The sequence below is a fragment of the Antedon mediterranea genome, chromosome 5 (genome assembly GCF_964355755.1).
Source record: "Antedon mediterranea chromosome 5, ecAntMedi1.1, whole genome shotgun sequence".
Taxonomy (NCBI): Eukaryota; Metazoa; Echinodermata; class Crinoidea; order Comatulida; family Antedonidae; genus Antedon; species Antedon mediterranea.
In genome coordinates this window covers 31,180,059-31,205,350 of record NC_092674.1, presented here as the reverse complement: position 1 = coordinate 31,205,350, position 25,292 = coordinate 31,180,059, and the positions used below count along the sequence as shown (strand labels likewise).

General features: G+C 30.5%; 1 protein-coding gene across 2 annotated transcripts in view; it reads left to right on the top strand.

The window, feature by feature from the left end:
- LOC140050484 (dachshund homolog 1-like) overlaps positions 1 to 22,774 on the top strand; it is a 56,363-nt gene extending 33,589 nt beyond the window's left edge. Inside the window, exons 4-9 of one of the 2 annotated variants that reach the window (XM_072095700.1) lie at positions 1,782 to 1,895; positions 6,488 to 6,676; positions 18,126 to 18,209; positions 18,913 to 19,065; positions 19,237 to 19,341; positions 20,155 to 22,774. In XM_072095700.1, the coding sequence (XP_071951801.1) occupies positions 1,782 to 1,895; positions 6,488 to 6,676; positions 18,126 to 18,209; positions 18,913 to 19,065; positions 19,237 to 19,341; positions 20,155 to 20,198 (689 nt within the window). In that variant the 3' untranslated portion in view covers positions 20,199 to 22,774. Of the gene's footprint in view, positions 1 to 1,781; positions 1,896 to 6,487; positions 6,677 to 18,125; positions 18,210 to 18,912; positions 19,066 to 19,236; positions 19,436 to 20,154 lie in introns of both variants that reach the window. The other variant, XM_072095699.1, reaches the window with a different exon arrangement.
- The last annotated feature ends 2,518 nt before the right edge of the window (positions 22,775 to 25,292 follow it).

Sequence of the window (25,292 nt, the reverse complement as noted above, 5' to 3'; positions counted from 1 at the left end):
TATAAACCAACTTGGAATTATTGGTGGTAAAATGTGCTATTGTTGACAGAATTAGGACCAATTTGAATTTAAAATAGGTTTTATGATATGTGACATTCTGAATATTGCCGCTGTAGTAAAAAAAACGCACATTTCAACATTTTAGAATATTCATAATCTGCTTCAGTGATGTGTATGTAATTTTTGTTCCTATGACAATTGATTGATTGATTGATTCAAGTGTCAAGTGTCTTTTTCCCGATTGAGGAAACCCAGTGACAATTTCAGAACCTTTATTTACCACCATTTGATTGTAAAGAAATATACAGTATCACATACATGAGATATACCAGTTGATATTTACAACTGTATAATAATAGGACAACTATTTGGCACCTTTACACTTTTAGTGCTAATATACCAATTAAAATATGTACAATCTTGAAATATTCGATGAAAAGGGCGGTACTGCTAACCTTTCACACACACCCTGAGGGCGCTATTTAATATTTTAACCTGACGTTTTCAGCCGAAAGGCAATCAGTTAAGAGTTATTCATATTTCACCTTGGGACTATACTGTTAGCTTAGAAATTGCAATATCACAATATTCCATCTGATTGCGTTTTCCTTTCTTGTTCATCTTTAACAAAGTTATCTAAATATTTTGATGTGAAAGAGTGAAGGCTCTTAGTTCATTCTACCAGCTATTAAATGCGACTTAAAACGATTAATTGATTTTTACGGACAATCATGACACGTACCCTGCGAAAATAGAGGGAAATAAATCATTAAATGAATCATGCAATTAACATTTAGGTTAACATGAAAACATAAATAAATACATATTTTATGTTTATTAAATTAACTTTTAATTGGTATTATTGCCATATCATAGACAAATATTGAACAATTTTATGAGTTCATTTCAGAGTTTAAAAAATTGTAGTTTTTCACAATTATTTGCGATCATTTGAATATATCATGGCATCATCAGTCAGAATTATGCTTTAAATGTTGTTAGTAGACATAAATGGATTTTAGATTTGATTTGTAACAAAAAAATATCACTTAAATTAAATTCACAGTAAATGTAAACAATAGTAATCCTGCGATCATTTGAATATATCGCACTATCATCAGTCAGAATTATACTTTAAATCTTGTTAATAAACACCAATAGATTTTAGGAAACAAAAAATGTCACTTAAGTAACATTCACAATAAATGTAAACACTAGTAACATTGTTTTATTTATTTCATTGACTTTTATGTGTTTTATATTCAAGTTTATTTCAATCACTCCAACTTGTGAAGTGAATTACTTCAAGATGAACGATACATATATAATCAATCACCTGTAATGTTGTGACCCAGGATGTTGACTGCAACATGGGTCATACATTAATGTGATGTTTAATGTCAGCTAGTGATGATGGATTAAACCATCATGTCGAAAACATTAATGTTGCTGGTGTTGAACAACAACAATTAGAGAGAAAAAAATCATAATTTTGTTAATTTAATTATTTTACTTTAACATGGAATTGAATTTTAGAAAGATTTTTACAAATATCTTATACACTGTAATAACCAGATTTATGTTGGTTTAGCTGGATTTTTGTTTAGTGTTTATATTGTTTTTTTTATAATTAAGTTAGGTAAATTTATATTTTCTAATCTTTTTCTTCAATGTTTCATCAAATTGATTGACCAAAATAAAGAAAAAAAACACTTGAATACAAAGAATATTTCCTTACAGCTATATTATTTTTTTATAATTAAATTATTTTATTTTTATAGCACATCTTCACAATAAGCAACAGCAAGAGAATGGCCTGCTGCCATCAATGGTACCTTCACTGCAACCACCACCAATAGCACATCACAACTCCTACCATTCCAAGATGCCTACAAGTAAGTACTTCAGAAGGCTAGTGGTATGTTTTAGAGAAATGCAACAACAAGATGAAATACAGGAATTTTTCAAAAACTGTCTGAATTAAATTAAAGCCAAATACTTACTATACTATTACTATTAATCAAGGAGGAGCTTGGCTTTTCATTCTTTTGTATTTAATTGGTTATTTTAGTATTTCCTGTCACCCTTGTGTTACTTAGATTGTATAATTTACTCGTTTTGTTCTTCAGTTCCAAACTGCAATCCGATTCATTGTCATTCAAGTTTTGATTCTTTGATATAGCTCTTTTGATTGAAGATGTTTTTTATTCAAATGAAAGCACAACAAATACAATGTTTTTTTAAATGGTATGGGTGCATTAAAATTGTTTATAATACAGATTTCCGTAAATGTAGCCAAATTTATTTACATTTGAAATATTAGGTCATTTAACTTTATTATTAGACCATTGTAAAGATAATTATATAAACAAACAGTGCATACTTTATAGTAATTCTATATAATCTGAGGAAATATAAAATAATAATTGAATTGACTACTGAAAAAGATAACCACTAATAGTAATAAAGTATGTTACTTCCTAACAAGCTTCCGTGCATTCCGACAGGATGCAGGTGATCATACTCAACAAGTTTTTATTGTACATCACAATCTTTTTTTATACCTGATTTTTGTTTCTAAAATATTTTAAAAATCTATTCTTTTTTCCTATTAGTTATAATTATTTATAAATAGATCATCATCATCTTTTTTATAATTAACCTTGTTTAACAGACAGTATCGACGTTTATGTTCTGTCTGTTGGTCATGTGACCCATTGTCATAATGCGGTTGTTGATGAACTTGTCTAATACCTGTATGAGTACAGGAACAGCCTTGAACAAAAAACTTAACCAACGCGAGAATATCTCTTAATATTCGTAACCACAGATGTAAAAATCACCTGTGGAACAATAGTTATCTTATGTGAACATCTTTATTTTGTTGTTGAGGCGGCGTTATGTGGCGTTTTATTAAGGCCCTATACATTGCCCTTTGCTGCTTCAGCTGTTTTAATGTGAATCCATACTTTTTATCTTCCTATTTGCATTACAAACATTTTTCCATTCATTTTATTTATTTGGTTGACAAAAAAATGTCTGGGCCTTCTAAAGGTACAATGAAAGTCTAAATAGCTTGTATGTCCCAGCTTAAAATTTACGACGATATATAAAGTACAAAAAAAAGTTAAAATGCTTTAAAAATTATGCTGTAAGTATCTTCTTTTTGTTTAAAAAAAAACTAAATTCTGATTATTTCTTTCTTAAAAACTGTCCAATTTCTAAGACACTAGGTTATAGAGGGCAGTAGACTACTTATTTTCTAGTATGAGACTTTTTAATAAAACAATTATTTTTATTATTAGTTATCCGCTTTTTAGTAGTTTGTTTATTGGAATGTTTTTCAATTTTAAGTTCCCATTTGAATTATTTCAATAAAATAATTCAGCATTTGGTGATTGACAATACACGTCAGTAGGTACTAATGTGTGCCTCTAATAAACAAAATATTATTTCTAGATTAGATTTCACTTAACAAAATAATGTAGTTATTCCTAACTATTTATCTAACCTAGAAAGCAATATCTTATTTTGATTTCTATTTATTAAATGAACAAAACATAAGTTTGTATTTTGTTATTGCTTGTCATTTCTAAAGTGCTCACAGAGTTTTGATATTGGGTTATATTTCCAGCAAACAACAATGAAAACTAAATATTGAAAACTTGACTAAATAAAACAGTTTGCTTTTGATATTTTTTTAAAGTACTCAAATTAGTTTCAGTTTGTATTACTGCTTTTTTTAAATTAATTTATTAAATTGTATTTATTAGAATTAAAATTTAGGAATAGATGTTTTATGATCATGTGATCCATCATCAAACTAAATTACAATATGTTGAATATTTCAGGCTTACTGTAAATATTTGGTTTATGATAAACAATATTTTGTTAATATTATCGACGCTTACCAATTAATACAGTCACTGTATTTATAAGAATATAAACAAGTAGCTGATTGGGTAATTAAGAGTATAAGAAAGCTGAAATTGGATTACTGTAATCGATAATCATAAATGAATCTTGTATGAATTGATCTATGCTAGATAAAATGGATCCATTAGTTACAACTTTAATAATGAAAAAAAAAAATGTTTTCGTAACCAGATTGTTCATCATTCCTTTATTCCTTATATAATTCATTTCTTGCATTCATTCAATATTTCCATTAATTCATTCATTTATCTCTTTATCCATCTTTCATTCATTCATTCATTCATTTATTCATTTATTCATTCTTTTCATTCATCCATTTGAAAATAAAGGTGATACCACATTCATTAATTTCTTCATCACTTCTTTATATTTTCATCAAAGCATTCATATTCATTCATCCATTCATTTTTTTTCATTCGATAATTCTTTCATGCGTTCTTTCATTTATTTATTTACTCATTTATTTATCCATTTATTCATTCACACAGTTCATAAATCATTTAATTTCAATATAAAAGTACACGTTTAAATCCTTATTGAGACCATTGTTCTGCTGTGAACTCAACTAATAAATGTACTTATAATTTGAAACCATTGATCTTATCAAATTGTTATGATTAATTGGGCATGTATGGGTGATTTAGATGATTCATTTACTAATATAATAGATAGCATTACTATTCATATTTTGTCATGTGTATATAATCAGCAAACGATGAATCATTATTATCGATATATAATACTCTTTATTATACCTTTCCTGAGGGAATGCCCACGGATAAATCTTCTTTTCGGTGGAACCCAGATTGTGTTATTTTCTGATAAATTAAATTGCCGTGCAAAAGTAGATCAATTAGTGTTGTTTAACGTAAACCATTTTGTAATTATTTCCTTTCCGTCGGGAATGATAATGTTTTTATAATCGAGAATGTACTATTGTGGTGCTATCTTGTTTTAACAGTCACGCGTTGGCAGGTTGATATAACATTAAATCAATTGTTTTCCTGTTTGTTGCATCTTGCACGAAAAACATTTCCTGAGTTTTACATTTGATTAAACACACAGAAGACAATAATAGATACAGATGCTGGCAATTGTGCCATTTTCCATATCTCTTAGGATTTCCAATTGTTGTTATAATTGAAAATGAGCTACAGGAAATAGTTATGACTGTAAATGAGAACTCTTTAGTATTTAAATTCTCGATTTTGAGATAAAGACGATACCACATGTTCATTTACCCATTGACCTGCTTAACTTTTATACTTTCCTTGTAATCCCTTAGCTTTTGGTGGTTTTTATTTCCCGGGTTTTCCAGGTGTTTAAAAGACCCTGGGGATCTCAGGAAGCATCAATCCTAGGAACCATTCATGCCCGCTGCTATACCTATGATTTGTCAGCAATTTTTAATAGCATTTCATTCACAAAACAAATCGGGGAAGACTCCTTTTACATTATCTAATTTATTGGGAAATCAAAACCGATTTTGAACTAAATCTTGTAACGAAATAATAGAAATATTAACTTTGTTATTCTGTTTTAAATTTTAGATTTAATAAAAAAAATTTAACTTATTTTAAGTTTTACTTTTTTTCTCTCCCAGTAAATAAAGGTAAATGGTTTAATTTATTTTATTTAATTGTTTTTTAATATTTTCATTTTGAAAATGTGATTACCGGAAAAACCGATATATTGATCTGGATTATGAGTAAGAAACATAGTTTCGTACTTCAATTGTACCATTTATGAAGCTAATTCAAAATGCTGCTATGCTACATTAGTGCAAATGTTTTCTACCTTCTCAATTTCATCCAATTCTAGAGATTATGTTGATGAAGAAAAAAGACCAGAAGCTCCCCACCCAGGGAAGGGTTTTTTTTTCTATCATACTACAGGAAATGATTAGTTATAAGAGAAAAAAACGCTAGCTCCCTATGGGCCTAGAAGGAAGTGATTTGATTGACACAATTTCTGTTTCAAGTGAGACTAGAAAGGTTTCCCATATTGTTTCAAACATTGTGAAAGTGTTTGAAAAAAATGTATTTGTTACCATGTGATTAAAGCTCTGTCTACACTATCAAACTTTATGTAAAAAAAAAAATTGATGTGCCCATATATGGATATGATGATGTCATATCACTACCATATTTGAGCATATCACTACCATAAAAAATGTATTTGTTACCATGTGATTAAAGCTCTGTCTACACTATCAAACTTTATGTAAAAAAAAAATTGATGTGCCCATATATGGATATGATGATATCATATCACTACCATATTTGAGCATATCACTACCATATTTGAGCATATTACTACCATATTTAGGCACATCAAACTAGTTTGATAGTGTAGACAGTAGTCAAAGCTGACTATAATATAAAGAATTATGCTATTACATTTGTTGAATTAAATCGTGTATGTCATATATGTTAATGAAATTTCTATGTTATGTTATGAGAGAGTGACAAATATAGTATATACACAAATACAATTTTTTTAAACCACATTACATATTCCTATTTGAGCAAACTTTGAATTTCATTTATAGGAGTATCGCATTCAGAAACAATGGAGCGACACGAACGTCAATCAGCACAGAGTATCATAGAAATGTCAGAGTCATTTTCATCACATGGGCCCTCACAGATCGAAACACTACTTACAAACATCCAAGGACTTTTGAAGGTGGCTGCGGAAAATGCTAAACAACAAGAAAAACAGATTAATCTTGAACGAAGTGAGTATAAACAAGTTAAATAATAGCTTCAGATATGCTCTACTAATTCATTCATACATCAGTGAAAAAATACTTTCATTTATTTGTCATTTGCCTATAAAATATACATAGAAACTCTGAGATATACAAAAACAATTACAAAATGTCATCACTCTTCTACGAATATACTCATCATGGTATCAATATCATGCATGTAACTGAAGTTTTAAGCCAAACCAAATTTGAAATTTTGTAAATTGTGAAGTCGTTTTATCCTAGAATAATCAGTCTTAAACTCCCATAACTTTACGACTATTAACATTATTTAAAATCCAGCCTATTACTAAATAATTACAAAGTATACCCAATAGATTTGGAAGCGATGTGACAGACTATGTGGCCTGCTGACCTCAAACAACTAAAATGTGTTTGATCCCAATTAACCTTATCGCACTTCTACAACATTTTCACATACAAAAATCACAAACATGAAGGGGCTTACATATGTAGTGTGGGGAAATATTAATCATCAAAATGACTTTATGACCTAAACATCGTCGCGATTGGAATCTTTAGATCTTCCGATTCCACAAATAGATGTTTGAAATAGAAAAGCTGGTTTTTAAACAAATTTTAAAGGTTTATGTGATGAACTTTTTAAACCTTGTCTACACTATCAAACTTTATGTGATCACACTTTTTTTGTCACACTAGTTTGATTGTGTAGACAGAGCTTAACAACAATTGTAGATGATTGGTTTGTACTCTATTTGCGTGCATATTTGGGTGTAGACTGGATTTGGGAAAGTGGTTTAAAAAGGATGAAATATATAGCATTTTTATTGTTTCTTTCTGTTTTTAAACTAATTTCAACTTGGCAATGTGATCAAACTTAACACTAATAATAAAGGTATTAATGATCTAAATGATTTCTATTATGTTAATATGAATGCTTGCAATATCAGCACCAAACAAAAACATGAAAACTGTGAAAATCTAATAATATACTCTAAATATTTGCTGTTTTACATTGCTTGTTTTCTTTTACTGGGAATCCATATCCATATTGTATATTACTAATTTTGGATTTACTCATCATTCAACAGTTACACATGAAAGTAATTATTATTAGACAATGAGTTACAACTTCCAACAAAGAACTAACTATTAAAAGCTGTTCAATTTGAAAGCAAAAGATGGTAAAATATATTTTTGGCCTGTTATGTTTCTGCATATCTTTAAAATACCATAAGTAATAATTTTATTAAACACCATAGCAATAATGGAGTGCACTGTTTCTACCGAAAGTTATTAGGTTTATTTTGTATATACTGTAGCTCTACCTCTATCTAAGAATCAGTAGTAACATTTCAGTAAATAAATCATAGACATAACATAAATAATATGAATGGCATAAATAAAAAATTGTCAAGTCACTCAAATGTTACAGAGAAAATAGTATCCCCTCAGTGACATTACAGTATATGATCAAGGTATCACATTTATGTGCTGTAACCATGGCAATGTCTAGATATGCTTGGCCTATATTCATGGCCTATTTATTACAGTATGACATTGAATATGAGGTTAGTGGGTCACGGATGAACCATTTAATTCCAACCCAAAATAGTTGAAGAAGTCTAGAATCACTAGAGTTCGATAAAAGAACATTTAGTAACACCGCAATTAAGATAATTTAGGATTACACTACTAGTCCAATCTTAGGATTACACTACTAGTCCAATCTTAGGATTACACTACTAGTCCAATCTTAGGATTACACTACTAGTCCAATCTTAGGATTACACTACTAGTCCAATCTTAGGATTACACTACGTACTAGTCCAATCTTAGGATTACACTACGTACTAGTCCAATCTTAGGATTACACTACGTACTAGTCCAATCTTAGGATTACACTACGTACTAGTCCAATCTTAGGATTACACTACGTACTAGTCCAATCTTAGGATTACACTACGTACTAGTCCAATCTTAGGATTACACTACTAGTCCAATTTTAGGATTACACTACTAGTCCAATCTTTGGTAATTAGCAAATATATTAATTAACTGTTTTAGTCAAGTGTGAGAATGCTTGAACTGTAAAAAAATATTACGCTCTGTCTAAACTATCAAAAAAAAAAAATGTGATATGCCCAAATATAGTAGTGATATACCCAAATATGGTAGTGGTATGATATCATCATGTCCATCACATTTTTTGTCACATAAAGTTTGATAGTGTAGACAGAGCTTTAGTGGTTTGAAAGAACCACACACATTGAAGCTAATAAGTCTGCCAACTTATTCAAAATAATATTCCCACTTTACATGGAAACAATTGAAACAAAACTCATCAAAGTGAAAGAAAACGTTAAGTTAAAAACGTGATTTTTTGTGTTTCATTATGCATATGTTAGATGAAATCATGTATTGTTCTTGATGAGTGGTTTCTCTGTCTTTCCTGTGAGTGTTACAATTCATTGATCTCCTTATTCTTTTAGTTTTGTCCTGTCAGTTTATCAATCGTACGATTCTTTCTTCAACTCCCTTGATGCTTTCTCCACCATCTCCGCTAAATTAGATCCAAATTTGAACAAAGTTTTTAGTATTGCAAATGAAATTACGCTTTCCTGCAGAAACTGACCCAGCAACACTCCCTCAGGATTATGGTTCCGTTATTTTAATTTTTATCACCCAGTTTATAAAGCGGGGAAACGGGTGGTTTGTTGTGTCAGGGATAAACTAGAGAGCATGATATAAAGCTATAGTTAACCACAATGTGGATTACAATTTATTAATATTAACATTTTATTAAAGTTGATTCAAATTTGTCAACTCATGCAGGTAGGTTTTGCTAAAAAGTGAAACTATAAACTCAAAAACAATACAAAAAATAAATACACGTCATGTTTTGTTATGTTTATTATCTTTTACAAATTAAAACAATCACTAATAATTTTTTTGGCATTTTCACACAATAATTAACTGAACTGCCATAAACGCGGCCAACAGACTTCGTAATCTAACCCGATAAAATTATAGCTTTAATCAAGATATTATATTCCAAATTATTATTGAATGATTTTTCTTGATATGTGCAATTTTTTTTTCATTTTTGGCATTTCTTAAATTATTCGCAGATGTTTCTGTTGTAACTGACCCAAAAAAAGGTGCAAAGCAAAGATTCTGTTTGTATTGACTTAGCTGCTAACTGCCATATTTAATTGCACAGATATGTAACAGGCACTTGTAAACAATTAGCAGTGGAGGAAGATACAGAGATTATAGAGGGAGGCTAAATACTCCGAGTCATTACACAGGGGATTCATAGAATCACCACATTTACCGAAATAGAGAAGATTAACAAGAATAAATTAACGAATCAATACTTTGAAATTGTACCCATAGTAGAATATGTAGAGAAGGAGTCATTTATAAGTCAATGACCCACGTTAGCTACGGCCTGTGTTGATTAGATGTTTGATTGTTATGTGGGATACCCAATGGTGACAATTAATGCTGGGGGTTGGTGACAGGTTAAAAGCCCCTTCTTCCTATTAAGTCAGTTTAATGCAAGCCCTGGGGGCTCACTCTGAAACCTGTTGAAAATTAATCGATTGGTTTTTGTATTTGGACATTAGCTTGAGTTATCAAGGTCGTTAAAACTAAAGAAACAAGAGGGCGCCGATTTATGCTGGCTGCTGTTTATGCTTGCTGTTTCTGATGTTAAATTTTGGACCCCCGATTTATAATTATTCAATATTTAGGTATATTCTATCTGTGTGATAAATACATAAATCATTAATAGATCGTATTTTTGTAAATTTGTATTTTGAGAATTTTTCACATTCAGAGAAATCTATAATTCTAAGAAAGAAGCTAATAGTAATACCAAAAATGGCGGAGATTCAACTTTCTTTGTTTTGTCACAAGAAAGTGAAATCATTTTAAATAGACAGAAACAGAAAGATAAAATTTAGGTATAGCTAAAACCTAATCTAAACTTGAGGTATAAGCATAGGAAATCGTAATAGTTATATTTGTGGGTTACAGATCTACTGATAACAGTGTTTCTATTGCAACAAAATGTTTAATGGGAATCACAGCTTCTCACCTTGAAAAAACCCAAGGGAAAGGAAATGTTCTAAAAAAGACATGCGTTCATTTGGTGCATTGAGAATTGTACAATTCTTAAACATTATCAGATACTTACTTAACCCAATTGTAACTGTCAATCATGATATGAAAAAACACTAACGATTTCTTGTAGAAGTTTTTCCGAAAATTAAGGGGGATAGTTTCCAGATTTTTCCGCTAGTATTGTCAAAGTTTATTACTCTGTCAGTTGGTTTCTTTATGCTCTGATTATTTTGATGATAGTCTTGATATCAATGATTGATATCAAGAAGAATTGTAACATTGCCATTTTAACATCTCTCCCTCTGGCTTTGACAGCACACAAACAGTTAAACAATGTTTTTATATAAGCAAATTTGCAATAAAATTTATTTTGACTATCTGATGATTTTCTAGATATCCAAAGCAATATCATGGAATTATTTGAGAAATTAATTAGATTAGATGTTCCAAATTGCTTATCACACTAACATTTCAAAGAACTCGAGAATGTACTATCTGAGGAGGAGTAACTTGTAATACATTAATCATGGGATACGTTCGATAGGTTGCCCCATTGGTTGTAAAACAAGAGGACTTTAAGTAGTATTTTTAACCAACTACAAACATTCGTTTGATGTTCCCACACAGACAAAACAATCGTCGTTGTTTTTAATACTAAAAAACACAGACTAAGTTGAACATCGTAAAAACATGCTTATCCAATTTAAATTCTATATTAGGCTACAAGTACTTTTATATGGACAAATGCGATGCTAATTTGTATTGATGTTAATCTAGTTATTTGGTTGATTTAACAACTTTGTCCTAGAATCTGAAGTCTCAATTGCTAATGTCATTACAATTGTATATCTTACAGTATGATGTAAACAAACTGTTCCTTATTTATATAGATGATTAAAGTCAGTTTGTCTTGTGTTAATATGTTGTTAATTATCTTCGTACATTACTCGTAAACGAATAGAATTCATAAATAAAAACTGTAGATGTAGAAGTTTATACAGGATTTATGTCAAGTAAAGGTAAAGGTGTAAAGATTATCCAAAAAAAACTTTTTTTAAAGTAATTAAACTATAGATATATTAATTACCTGAATGTGTTACACTGATTGAATATCACTAATAAGACCAAATTATTAGAAAATTACCAATTATCAAAAAGAGGGCGACATACTCTGTAGAATATAACACAATTGGAATTGTTATTCCTGATTGGACAGTAGCATTATGTGAAACCAGCCTTTTGATTGGTCTAGAAATTAACTTCCTTATTTCTGATTGGTTATTTCACAGCTGTGTAGGATATAACTGTTGTCCGTGATTGATTCATAATGTTAAATTTATCCTGACAGGTAAATTTGGAAGATTTCCTCAATTGGTGATAATTGTTTCGGTTGCCAACCGTAAAGCAATTTTTGTCAGTTCCCATGCTATTCTGTTATTAGATTTATGAATTGGCTTTGTTGAAATGTTAACACTATATGTAGCTTTTTAAAGTAATAGTTTCTTTTTTATTTATTATTAGATTTTGATTGTAGTTAATGGAAAAACAAGTTTAGCTAATGTCTGTTAAAATTGTGTATTTTCCCAAATTCAACTGTACTATGAAATCCAAATTTAGCATTTAAAGTTGAACTAAATATCTGATAAGAAACAGATTAACTTCGTATTGGTTTATTCTCGTTGTGAATAAACATGAGACATGAAATGAGTGAGTCTGATAGGTTACTATGATCAGAGAATACGCTAACAGGTTATTAAGAGTACATGCATCTTGTAAAACAAGGAAATGATTAATAATATCTGGACAGGTTTAGTTAACCGCTATATGCATTAAAGCGCTATTCTACTACAAACAGCTGTGTAGATTTGAAAAAAGGCATTAACTGTCAGTTAATACAACTGAATGATAAATACAATCCAGATAACATTTATTAGCTGATGATAATGATGTTGAATTATTTCAGACGAGATTTTCATAGTTTCATGCAACATTTCACAACTCTAGGGAACACCTATGACGTGGTGACATTTCCCACAAGTCTGTCACCACATCCTTTCCCAGGTCAACTAAACAGTAGTAATTTGATTTCTTTTTGTCTTTCCAAAAAAAAAAAATCATAAAAACATAACAGAATACAGTATCGTCATTGGGCATGATTTGTCGGAGGAAAACGTAACAATATTTATTAATCAAATTAGTTATCTCCGAGCGAAGATAAGCATGTTTCATTATTGGCCAATCAAAATTAAGGGTTTGTGACAAGTACGAGACTGTTTCTGATTATTGTGGTTGTAACGCTCCGGCCAATACAGTCAAATCATTTTTTGATGACAGTAACCTCAGTAATCGTATGACGTCACATAGTTTAATGTGTGTCACAGCAAAATGCTAAATCATTTGCTAAAATATTTGATCACGTACAATTATGCAATGTTTTGTTCTAAAATATTCCATAATTATTTCCAAATTGAAACATCGTTGCTAACGAATATCATACAGTAACCTTTTATATAAACTGTTTTATTTCCAAATTTTCATAGTCTGTTCATCATTTATAAAAGACTTTTTTATTATAATAAATTTCTGATTCATAAATTATTTCATTAGTTACTCTAAATTAAATATACTGGAACCCTAATTTCATGGTGACATTTCCTGATTTTAGATTCAAAGAGAATTATTGTGAAATAAATCTGATGTATATCTTGCATGATGCACATCCTATGTTTCTTGTGTAAACATCTAAATCAATTAAATAGTTTTTAATGATTTGTAAAATGAGATGGAACAGATCCAAGAGTAGAAATTGATGATGCAAAATTCTGGATTTGTAAAAAAATATGGTTAACATTAATGTCGTAACTGGAGACGATGATTAGACATTTATTTCTGAAATGATAAGATGTGATATGACAGATGTAGAACAGCAATTTTAAAAAAAAGAAGTTAAAATGAGAAAAATACTGTTAGATTATAACATTACATATTTCTTCAAAACAACAGTACATTTAAACAATATTAATTTTTAAATAATTAATGAAGTGTAAAGTTAATATATTTTGAATTCAATAATTCTCTTTACTTAGTCAGTCATTTTAGATTGATTTAATTGGTTTGAGTTTAAACACAATTACCAGCTTAAAATTAATTTAGTCCAGCTCTTCCAAACAAAATGATTTCAAAAAAATGTTAATTGATAAAATAGGTTTGAGTTTAAACACAATTACCAGTTTGAAATTAATTTATTCTTAATCCAGCTCTTTTTAAAAAATAATTTTAAACATAGAATCATCTAATTTTCTGATTTATACATTTCGTACTAGACCAATTGTTTTGTAAAAAATACTATGGTGTTTCAATTACCCTGCCTTGTCATAACTTATTATTGTTATAGGATTCTTGATAACAAACAGATGAAATATTGTCATGTTCAAAATTAATCAGCGCAATTGAACATCCTCAATATTACAATTGCTTGTCTCTTTATCCCACAGAGAATTTGAGAGAATTATTACTCAAAAAGTTACCAAGTTTATCGAACTTGGATTAAAATGTTGAGGCTTACAAGTTGCTTAAGTCTGGGTAATGAATTAGGATGTTGGTTATTTCATTAGGCGCAGGAGCCCCGGATAGCGTTACGAAGTCGTTAACTCTGTCAGCCCATGGTCAACCCAACTAATGTGTTTTTCCCAAGGACAACTTATCAATAACTAAACTTTGTCACCACCCATAAGTGTGCTGTTCATTTCCTATTGACCAATGAACACCAATGTAACTGGACCTGAGTTTCTTGCTATTCGACCTTGGGTGCAAATTATACAATTAATTGATGTTAAGGCCACTGACTACTCTTTTCTGTATAGAAACACAGAATTGACTGAATAATAAGAAAACCCTTCAACAATTTCTACTACTACTTGATATGGTGTTATACAAGAACTATATTAAAAGAATTGAATGTATGGAGAATGAAAAGTTAAACGTTATAACTTATATGTAAAACATCACTTAGATGATATCTATCAGATATATCATTTTCTAGAAATTGTTTCATTAGTTAGAATAGATCACGGAAAACCAATACCAATACTGATCTGGACTCGGAAATTCAAAATGTAGCAGGCAACGTTTCACCAATGAAAACTTTCAAGACAAACAAAGTATCATAATTATCATGATATCCATTTTTATTTAATAACGATAAATGGATATAAATATTTCGTCTTTTTTGTTATTTTGTGATGGAAAATATATTGAGTGAACATTGGCACTGAGCTTAAATGTTCCCCGTCCCCTTAATGTCCGCTTTATAGGAGTGTCCCCTCAGTAAGGATTTGCTGTTTTTCCCCTTAATAATAAATTATGATGTCCATCTTATCCTCTCAATTTTAATGTGCTACACCCGATAATAGAATACACATCTAGCTCGTGTGTACTTTAAAGAACCTAGTACATCTTTCGAGACGAGTGGGGGGTTACCCCGGTGTATTAGTACATCACAGCCACTGATCACCAACTTAGCCCCCTGGGAGACCAGTCTTTGACTGAAGAGGTTACCTAGTATAAATATATATTTCAATTCAATTCAATAGAATAACTGTACAGTAGGCTCCCATTTGATGCAATGCGTTACCCAATGTGCTCAATTTGATTGTGCTACCCAAATCCATGCTATCCATTTGAAATAATTCGCTATCCATTTGAAAGAATGTGCTACCCGATAATCCGTATAGAATAATGTACAGTACAATTATATCCATTTGATTGTGCTACCTAATGTGCTATCCATTTGAAATAATGTGCTATCCATTTGAAAGAATGTGCTATCCATTTGAAAGAATGTGCTACCCGATAATCCGCATAGAATAATGTACAGTACAGTACTATGATCCATTTAATTGTGCTACCCAATGTGCTATCCATTTGAAAGAATGTGCTATCCATTTGAAAGAATGTGCTACCCGATAATCCGTATAGAATAATGTACAGTACTATATCCATTTTATTGTGCTACCTAATGTGCTATCCATTTGAAAGAATGTGCTACCCGATAATCCTTATAGAATAATGTACAGTACTATATCCATTTGACTGTGCTACCTAATGTGCTATCCATTTGAAAGAATGTGCTACCCGATAATCCGTAGGCTATAGAATAATGTACAGTACAATTATATCCATTTGATTGTGCTACCTAATGTGCTATCCATTTGAAATAATGTGCTACCCGATAATCCTTATAGAATAATGTACAGTACTATATCCATTTGATTGTGCTACCCAATGTGCTATCCATTTGAAATAATGTGCTATCCATTTGAAATAATGTGCTATTTGAAAGAATGTGCTACCCGATAATCCGTATAGAATAATGTACAGTACAATTACATCCATTTGATTGTGCTACCTAATGTGCTATCCATTTGAAATAATGTGCTATCCATTTGAAATAATGTGCTATCCATTTGAAAGAATGTGCTATCCATTTGAAATAATTTTCTATCCATTTGAAAGAATGTGCTACCCGATAATCCGTATAGAATAATGTACAGTACTATATCCATTTGACTGTGCTACCTAATGTGCTATCCATTTGAAAGACTGTGCTACCCGATAATCCGTATAGAATAATGTACAGTACTATATCCATTTGATTGTGCTACATAATGTGCTATCCATTTGAAATAATGTGCTACCCGATAATCCTTATAGAATAATGTACAGTACCGGTACTATATCTATTTGATTGTGCTACCCAATGTGCTATCCATTTGAAATAATGTGCTATCCATTTGAAATAATGTGCTATCCATTTGAAAAATATGTGCTATCCATTTGAAAGAATGTGCTATCCATTTGAAATAGGCCTAATGTGCTATCCATTTGAAAGAATGTGCTACCCGATAATCATAGAATAATGTACAGTACTATATCCATTTGATTGTGCTACCTAATGTGCTATCCATTTGAAATAATGTGCTATCCATTTGAAAGAATGTGCTACAGTATCCATTTGAAAAAATGTGCTATCCATTTGAAAGAACGTGCTACCCGATAATCCGTATAGAATGCACAGTACAGTTATATCATTCATTTGATTGAGCTATCTATTGTGCTATCCGTTTGAACTAATGTGCTGTCTGTTTGAAATAATTCAGGTTTTTTTAAAAAATATGGTTTGCTATCCATTTTAAACGTGCTAAACAAGTTACATATTTGTTGAAATAAATTTGCGGTACACCACGTAGGCCTATATTAGTTCTGAAAAGAACTGTTGAGTTGCTTGACGTTTCGATTTAGGCCTACTCCAAAGTCAAAGTCTCCAAAGCTATTCCATCATGTCGTATTCGGGGAATCGCCCACAAGTGTTTTCTCAGAGAAGGGTATGTTCTGTATGGGGTTCTGTATGCTATTTGTTAATGATGTACAAAAAATGAAATGAAAAATCATATTAATTATCGGTATGTACGGAGAGGAAGCTCGAACAAGACGAAGCGCGAAACAAATAAAAGCGCAGCGCGAAACATCTGAAATGATATACAATTTCTCAAAACATGAAAACACAGAATATATTATATTAATATAACTTTTTAATATTTCCAAAGGCTCGGACAAGGAAGAAGGGCCTTAAAAAACTGAATTGCTATATGTTAGACCACATTTCCATAACTTTTCAAAACTCATCGAACCCTCTGCTAGTAGGCCTAATTAATATAGCAGCGTATCGCCAAATCATTAGAGAAAAAAAAACATGGCATGAAGATGTAATTAATCAAACAACGGCCAAAGAATACCAACAATTTTAATTTAGGTTTCGATTCGTAATTACTAATGTGGTGGACTAAGCCTAGTTTGAAACTATAGTGACCATTTATTTTAGAAAGAAAGATAGACAAATTTGTTTCCATCTCCATGTTATTGTTAATACCAAGGCACTTTTCAATTAAAAATTCTGGCCTAGTATTCTTGCAAGGTCGTCACAGCTCCAGTTACAAAGGTCGTCACAGCTCCAGTTACAAACGGTGATACAAAGTGTCAATCATTTGACCAGTGAACAGCCCACTGGTAGGATAGTCCTTGAAACCGTCCGTAAAACACATTAATCACTCACATCAGTCATGCCGCTAATGGTTGAAAACCCCACTTTCTGGGGTTTTCAAACGTAACGCTATCCGGGGCTCCTGCGCCTAATGGTTAATTATTACAACTAACTAACAGGTAATGCATTGAACACCCAGCCCCCAAACCTGTTAATAAAACTTAATAATTGATTAATTTACTAAAGTTATCATGTGAGTTATTTAAATATTTTATTATTTTTTAGCTGAGATGAAATTAGAAATAATAAGACAGAAAGAATTAAACGAAGCAATCGAGAAGCAGCTCCAGAATGAAATGAGGAGGATAGGTAAGAAAATATAGTATTGATTAATTAATTTAAAAAAAATTAAAATAGAGTACGTACTTAATTACGTTAAGATTTAAAAGCGTTTCTTGTCACCTTAGAAGATTATTGGTTACTTTACATGGAACTTTTTTCTAAATTCATTTTTTAAATATTAACGTCACGTTTCAATTAAAAATCACTTGCAAACAAAACTTGCATGATGTAAAAATATTAAATGTTTCATTAGTGATTTTAAATATTTGTCAGTTTAGTCTTTTGGGAGGGAATATTTAACATGAACTTGCCGCATCTGCAAATAGTTATGATTGAATTTATGTAGTGTATGTATCACAAACAATAAATTAATTAGTGAGGTCAGTTTAAAAATTGGAAATGTGTCTAGAGTCCTAATCTCCAGAAGAAGTTTTAAGGAAACAAAAAGTGAAATGGTGGAAATTCAATCACGTACGCATGTACCGTTTATCAAATGCTAAAGCTTGTTGTTATTCCCATTCCTTCTCACTTTTTTCCCACGTTTATCAAATCTGTTTTCAGATTAGTTTGGGTCTTACGATTTATTTTGGTGTATACAAGAATAGACCCCATTGGAAATAAATTTACTTGTCAATTTTATGGTTCGTTCTTACATCCATTCACTTGGTTTTATATATTTTTAAATTCAAATTTCTTGTAGTTTTTCTTAATGTCAAATATCTTTTTGTAGCCATTATTCAGAAAAGGTTAAAGAAAGAAAAAAGAGCTAAGAGGAGACTACAAGAAGAATTGGAAATCGAACAAAAACGCCACATTTCTGGGGACGAATCCATCAAACACATCAACACAAATGAGTCTATGAGGCCTCTGAATGGTGAACAAGGTATGTGCAATAAATTACTGCAATAGATTACTGCAGTAATCCATATTGATGTTGTTTTTAATACATAACGGGCTTTTCTATAATTTCTTGGTGTGCCTGACATTTTTCAGATAAATTTTCAACTATAAATAAAAAATATATAATATTCAATATGTTTGTTTTTTCTAACAGATGAAGACATCCCACATGAGCACGAGATGGAAAGATCCATTCGTGGTGAAATGGAACACGAAATGGAACGATCCATCCGAAGTGAGATGGACCGTAAAATGCAAGGTGAGAGGTACAGTTTGTCGCCCTCCCATCGTGTATATGAGCACCGACGCACAGAAGAGTACCATTTAGATGCCTGAGCGTTGTCATGGACGCGGTAAGAGACACAACACGCAGTTTTAAGTGTCTTGTTTAGCTGTCCTCCAGTTTCTGTCTCATGTCACCTTTCCATTTACTAACATAATCTGACCTTTTATACCAGACGATAGGAATGACAATAAATATGCATTTTTCTACAAAAAAAGAAAATAAATCAAAAGAGTTTTCGTACTAGAACTATAGGATAACCATTAATGTAACCAATCAAATTATGTAATGATTAAGTAAGAGCAATAATATTGCTCTTATTGATCATGACATTATTGGAAATCATTTTTTAAATAATTGTTATCAAAGACAACATATGATAAATGGTTATCCTATAGTTCAAACAACTTTTTTAAATTTCTTTTGTTTTGTGTAAGAAATATGTACATTTATTTATTTGTCATCGATTGTTATCGTCCTAGTATAAATGGACTTCTGTTGAGATTATTAAATCAATAAACAGAGCTGTATTATTATTATTGTATAAACTAATTCTTCTTTTCCATTTAACCTTTTTCTATCATTTTAACATTTGTTCATTCCAGTTTTTTTCTATTTCTGTTTGTTTCATGTTTTTATTTGTATTCTAACAACTCAGAATCCTTTTTTTTTTCTGTTCTTGTATAACTACTAAACAAAAAATATTTAATATAAATTAACAATTTATTAAATCATGGTTTTTTTTTCGAGAGAGTGGAAGATTATAATATTTCTTTTTAATTATTTTAGATGTTCACCGATATTACAAGTGCTCCCTCTACCACTCACAATAGACGATGGTGCTACAGTTAGACTTCGCCCACCAGAATGTCATGCAAGTAGTAAGAAGAAAATATCAGAATGCCACACTTCAACTTTAGAAATGTACAAATGTGCTGCTTTGTTATCCATTGTGTAAATGCAAAAAATAATCGGTATAAGACCGAATGATGAACAGTAAGAACAACAAATTTATAGAAGAAATTATACTGTATGCAAATTAGCAGATGAAGCAGTTCTGAAAACGAACATTTCAACATTTCATTTTTTTATCATTTTTTTTTGGCAAACTGTGTGATATTTAAAAAATATATGCATAACAAGATTATGACATATTTTATCTCAAATTAAAATAGCTTTTATTGATATTTTTAACTGATTAAATGCATACTTGGATACAATTAATGACTTGTTGTATTTATAGACATTTTAGATGTTTTGTATAAATAAAGACATTTTTTATGTACCATACTTTGCACAATTAAAGTGGGTTTTTTTATAAAAATTTCATGATAATTAGGGATTTAGAATTTTATAATATGGATTAAAAAGAGGTAGAGATGAGCTGGGCTCTGTTACCCAAAGTTGTAGAATTACTAGGAATGACTACTGCTCTCTATGGCAAAAAGCATGATTGTAGATCTGTATAAAGATAGAATGAGGGAAAAAGAAAAGAGATGAAAAAAAAAACATGTGGAAAAGTACATGTGGATTGAATTTTGAAAATAAGAAATTACTAATAAGTTTTAAAAGTTGCCAAAGAAATAACACTACAAAACTGATTAACTGATTGGACCCTCTTTTTTTACCGTTTTACCGGTATTACTTTTTTGTTTAGAAAGTACTAATAATAATGTGTTGCAGTAATTGTGATGGCTTGTTGTATGAGAACTGAGACAATTGTGTATAGTTGCTAAACATGATATAATGTTAAAGACTAGATTTACAAAATACACTTACTTCATAATGTTTAATAATTAAATAAACCACCATGTTTCAATTTTTAAATTACACATTTATATTGTTTTTGTTTGTTTCTGCTTATTGCTCACGATGTAACAAACGTTACAATTGTTTGTATATAATATTATTGTTATATAGATTAGGATAGAAGTTTGACAGATCAAGAGAATCAACAGTTCTAAAATCAGACACCTACCAGAAACTCTCTCAAAACAAAATCATAAGGTTACAAACTTTTGTATATATTAAGTTAAAAACTGGACATTGTTTGGAGCAAACCCAATAGAGTTCACTTTACAAAGACAAACTAAGACAATATTCTTATTTGTTTGTAATTTGTAATTTTTTGGATAGCAGAAATAAGTTTACTTAATTGCAAGGTGGTTCTGAGATAGTTGATAGTACTGTTCACGATGTTCTCAGGGCTCCGTTTTGTACATATCAATTTTTGTACAAATTCACTAGAAGCCAATGATCGTACAGATTGCACATGAGTTTAGTTTAAGGTCAAAGGTCATGTTGACCAGGTGCATAAACATGCAAATTATGTTATGTGTGGCTTTACGTTCTGTAGCATTCCTTCATAAGCAAAAACAAGTTTGGCATTGATTGGGCGTACCTTGTATAAAGTTTCCTAATTTATAAATGCCTTCCCATTCCTCCTATTAACTGCCCAAACCAACCTTTCAAAATTAAAAAAAAAAATTAAAATAAGGAGTCAGTTTGTGCCTGAATTGAGTATAAAAATGTGGTTGAATTATTATTGGATTTTGATTGGTTCGTACACCACCTTGAAAAGCTGTGCTACATTTTAAAACAGCATACTAAACAAAACTTGAAATTGAGTGATTTTGCTAAAATAGCAAACTAATTAATAATGATATAATGTTCCACTTTGGTTACTGCATTTCCCAGCATAAAATGAAAATCAAACGTTGAGATATTGTTTTTAACTTTTTAGTTTATTTTGAATGATATATTAGCTTCAAAAAGCTAATTTATCAAATTTGAAATAATCTTTGGTGTAACAGTACCGAGTTCATTATGAGTACAGTATTTAAGTTGTGATATAAAAGTGGATTTTTAAAATCTTTGCCATATTATTTTTATAGTAATCATCTTCATAATCACGGTATTATGACATTATTATCATCTTCAAATCAAATCAAATCTTTATTATTATCATCTTCAATATCATTTTGGTTAATTCAAGGAGAAATAAGTTATTTCTCGAATTAGCCTATTGGTATTTTAAACCAACTTCAATCCGAAATATGTTATTATTATTATTGTGTACAAAGTAAACTAGCTAATTTAGACTTCATAAAGTGTGCTTGGTTTAGTGTACATAATACAGTACAAATTGTTGATAACTTTTAGTTCATTTAAGAAATTTAAAGTCAAGCCAAAAATGTTTAAAGATACACTATTTCATTAATTTGTGATTATTATTTTTCTTTTAGATTTAGATATTTATTTTTATGTTTTATTTGTTTTGGTTTCCAAGTTGTATTTTAGAACAAATTTAAACGTCAATTTTAAAATGGCTTTTACCAATAAGAAGTTAATACTTAAGTGTATAATTGAAAATTGTTTAATTTATTATTGTTGATTTAAGACATGTTTAAGAGCACAATAAATTTCTTTGTTTTGTATGAGAAAAGATGTATTATTGTTGTTATTATTGTGTTGTAATATATGAGGCCTACTTAAAAAGACCGATAGCCAGATTAAGTCAGACCCTCTTGTTCAACAATGTAGTTTTGCACTGGGCTTGGTAGTATCATTACCTCAAATATACCACCAACGTGTTGTACAATGCAAACTCTCTTGTGTCGACGAATTTATACAGCATTACTAATTTCATTGCTTTCACGGAGATATTAAGTATAGAATCCATGAATGACACGCGACTGAACCACCTTGAGTAAACGGTTACATAATGTAATATGATTGATTCAATAAGCGGCACCTTCCATTTAGTGAATTATCATTTATACATAAATTTTAACAACTTATTTAGGGAAACCGTAACTCAGACAAAAAATGTTTAATTTGAAGACCGTCGTGTGGATTTTACAGATTTGTATTTTTATTTAAATTGAATGTCGTGTGCACGTGTGACGCGTCGTTGACGTAATCATGGACTCAATGCAGTTGAGAGTTGTTTCTGAGAAGTGAGCAGCAGACGTGAAAAAGAAGTCGACAAAAGTAAGTGATTAAACATTATGTTATTAACATATTTATGTATCAGAGTATGCATTATATAAGCCAGATATTTGCATTAGGCATTTCCATCTTTGGTGGTCAGCTCAGATTTCATAAGCGTGTCTTACGTGTATTGTGTTTGTACCACCATGGAGGAATGCCATAAATACTCCGAGAATAAGAATGAAGGAGCATTTATTTTCCCTCTCTCTTCATGTGTATACTACCGTTTATTATAATACATCGATCCATTGAGGTTTTTTTCCTCCATTAATAAAACGAGTAACAATCCAAAAAATACATAGCATTGGTTTTAAACTGATAGGTACATTACAGAATGGACCGGTGTGATATAACAACCCACATTCTAAGATAGGTACATTACAGAATGGACCGGTGTGATATAACAACCCACATTCTAAGATAGGTACATTACAGAATCGACCAGTGTGATATAACAACCCACATTCTAAGATAGGTACATTACAGAATGGACCGGTGTGATATAACAACCCACATTCTAAGATAGGTACATTACAGAATGGACCGGTGTGATATAACAACCCATATTCTAAAACAAGCGCCATTGAAATTCAAATTTCTGCATTTTTACGTTACGTAATATTGCACCGATAGAAATGACCGTTTTGGTGACTTACGGTGGTGTGTGTGATGCAACCTTGTAGGTTTATTGTATATGTAGACCTACGTAGGCCCCTAACATATTGTAAAAACATTCAACTAAATTCAAATTTCTACGACAGGATTTTTTCATCACTTTTTTGGTTTTCATATCTTTTACTTCGATTCTACAATATTATTTTCGGGGTTTTTTTTCAACTGAATCGAATTTCAAGTTGCTGCGACAGGATTTGTTCATCACTTCGACTTTATTTTGGTTTTTATCTTTTACTTCGATTTCTGTTAAATTCGAAATTCGAGTTTCTACGACAGGATTTTTTTTTTCATTCGATTTTTTTTATTTCATCTTTTACTTCGATACTTACTGCGTTTCTCCGAAATTATTTTTAAGGAGATTTTTTCAACTATATTCGAATTTCAAGTTTCTACGACAGGATTTTTTCATCACATCGACCATTTTTATTTCATCTTTTACTTCGATTTACTCCGTTTCTCCGAAATAATAGTCGAGGTTTTTTAAAACTAAATTCGAATTTTAAGTTTCTACGACAGGATTTTTTCATCACTTCAACTTTAGTTTTGTTTTCATCTTTTACTTCGATTTCTTTTACATTACTTACTACGTTCCTCCGAAATTATTTTCGGGTTTACCGCGTTTACCCAAATTGCGTTCGTCGTTTATTTTGTTCAAGTCTACCATCCATGACTCTACGTATTGACCAGTAAATTTTGTAATCGACATTATGAGATTACTCATATATTATCTGAGTGACAATCAAATGTTATGAATTTAATTTTCCATCAATATAGCTTTTCTTCGTATTATTAAATTATGTTTTTTTTGAAAAATATTATATTATTTTTGAAAACTTACCTGTACAGGGATTTTTTCAAAAAATGGCCAATTTTTTTTTACTATAGAACAATTGACCATTTATGTAAAAAGTGGTTACTATAGCACAATTAACATACGCAGAACCAATTATTCGACTCTTCGCATGCTTATTATGCTATAGTAACCATTTATGTCAAAAAATAAAAGGGTCGAAAATCGGCCATTTTTCGAAAATTTCCCTGTACTATAGTACAGGGATTTTTTCGAAAAATGGCCAATTTTCGACTTTTTTATTTTTCGATAAAACTGGTTACTATAGCACAATTGACATGCGCAGAACGCATTATTCGACTCTGCAAATGTTTATTATGCTATAGTAACTATTTATGTCAAAAGTGGTTACTATAGCACAATTGACATACGCAGAACCAATTATTCGTATCTGCGCATGTTTATTATG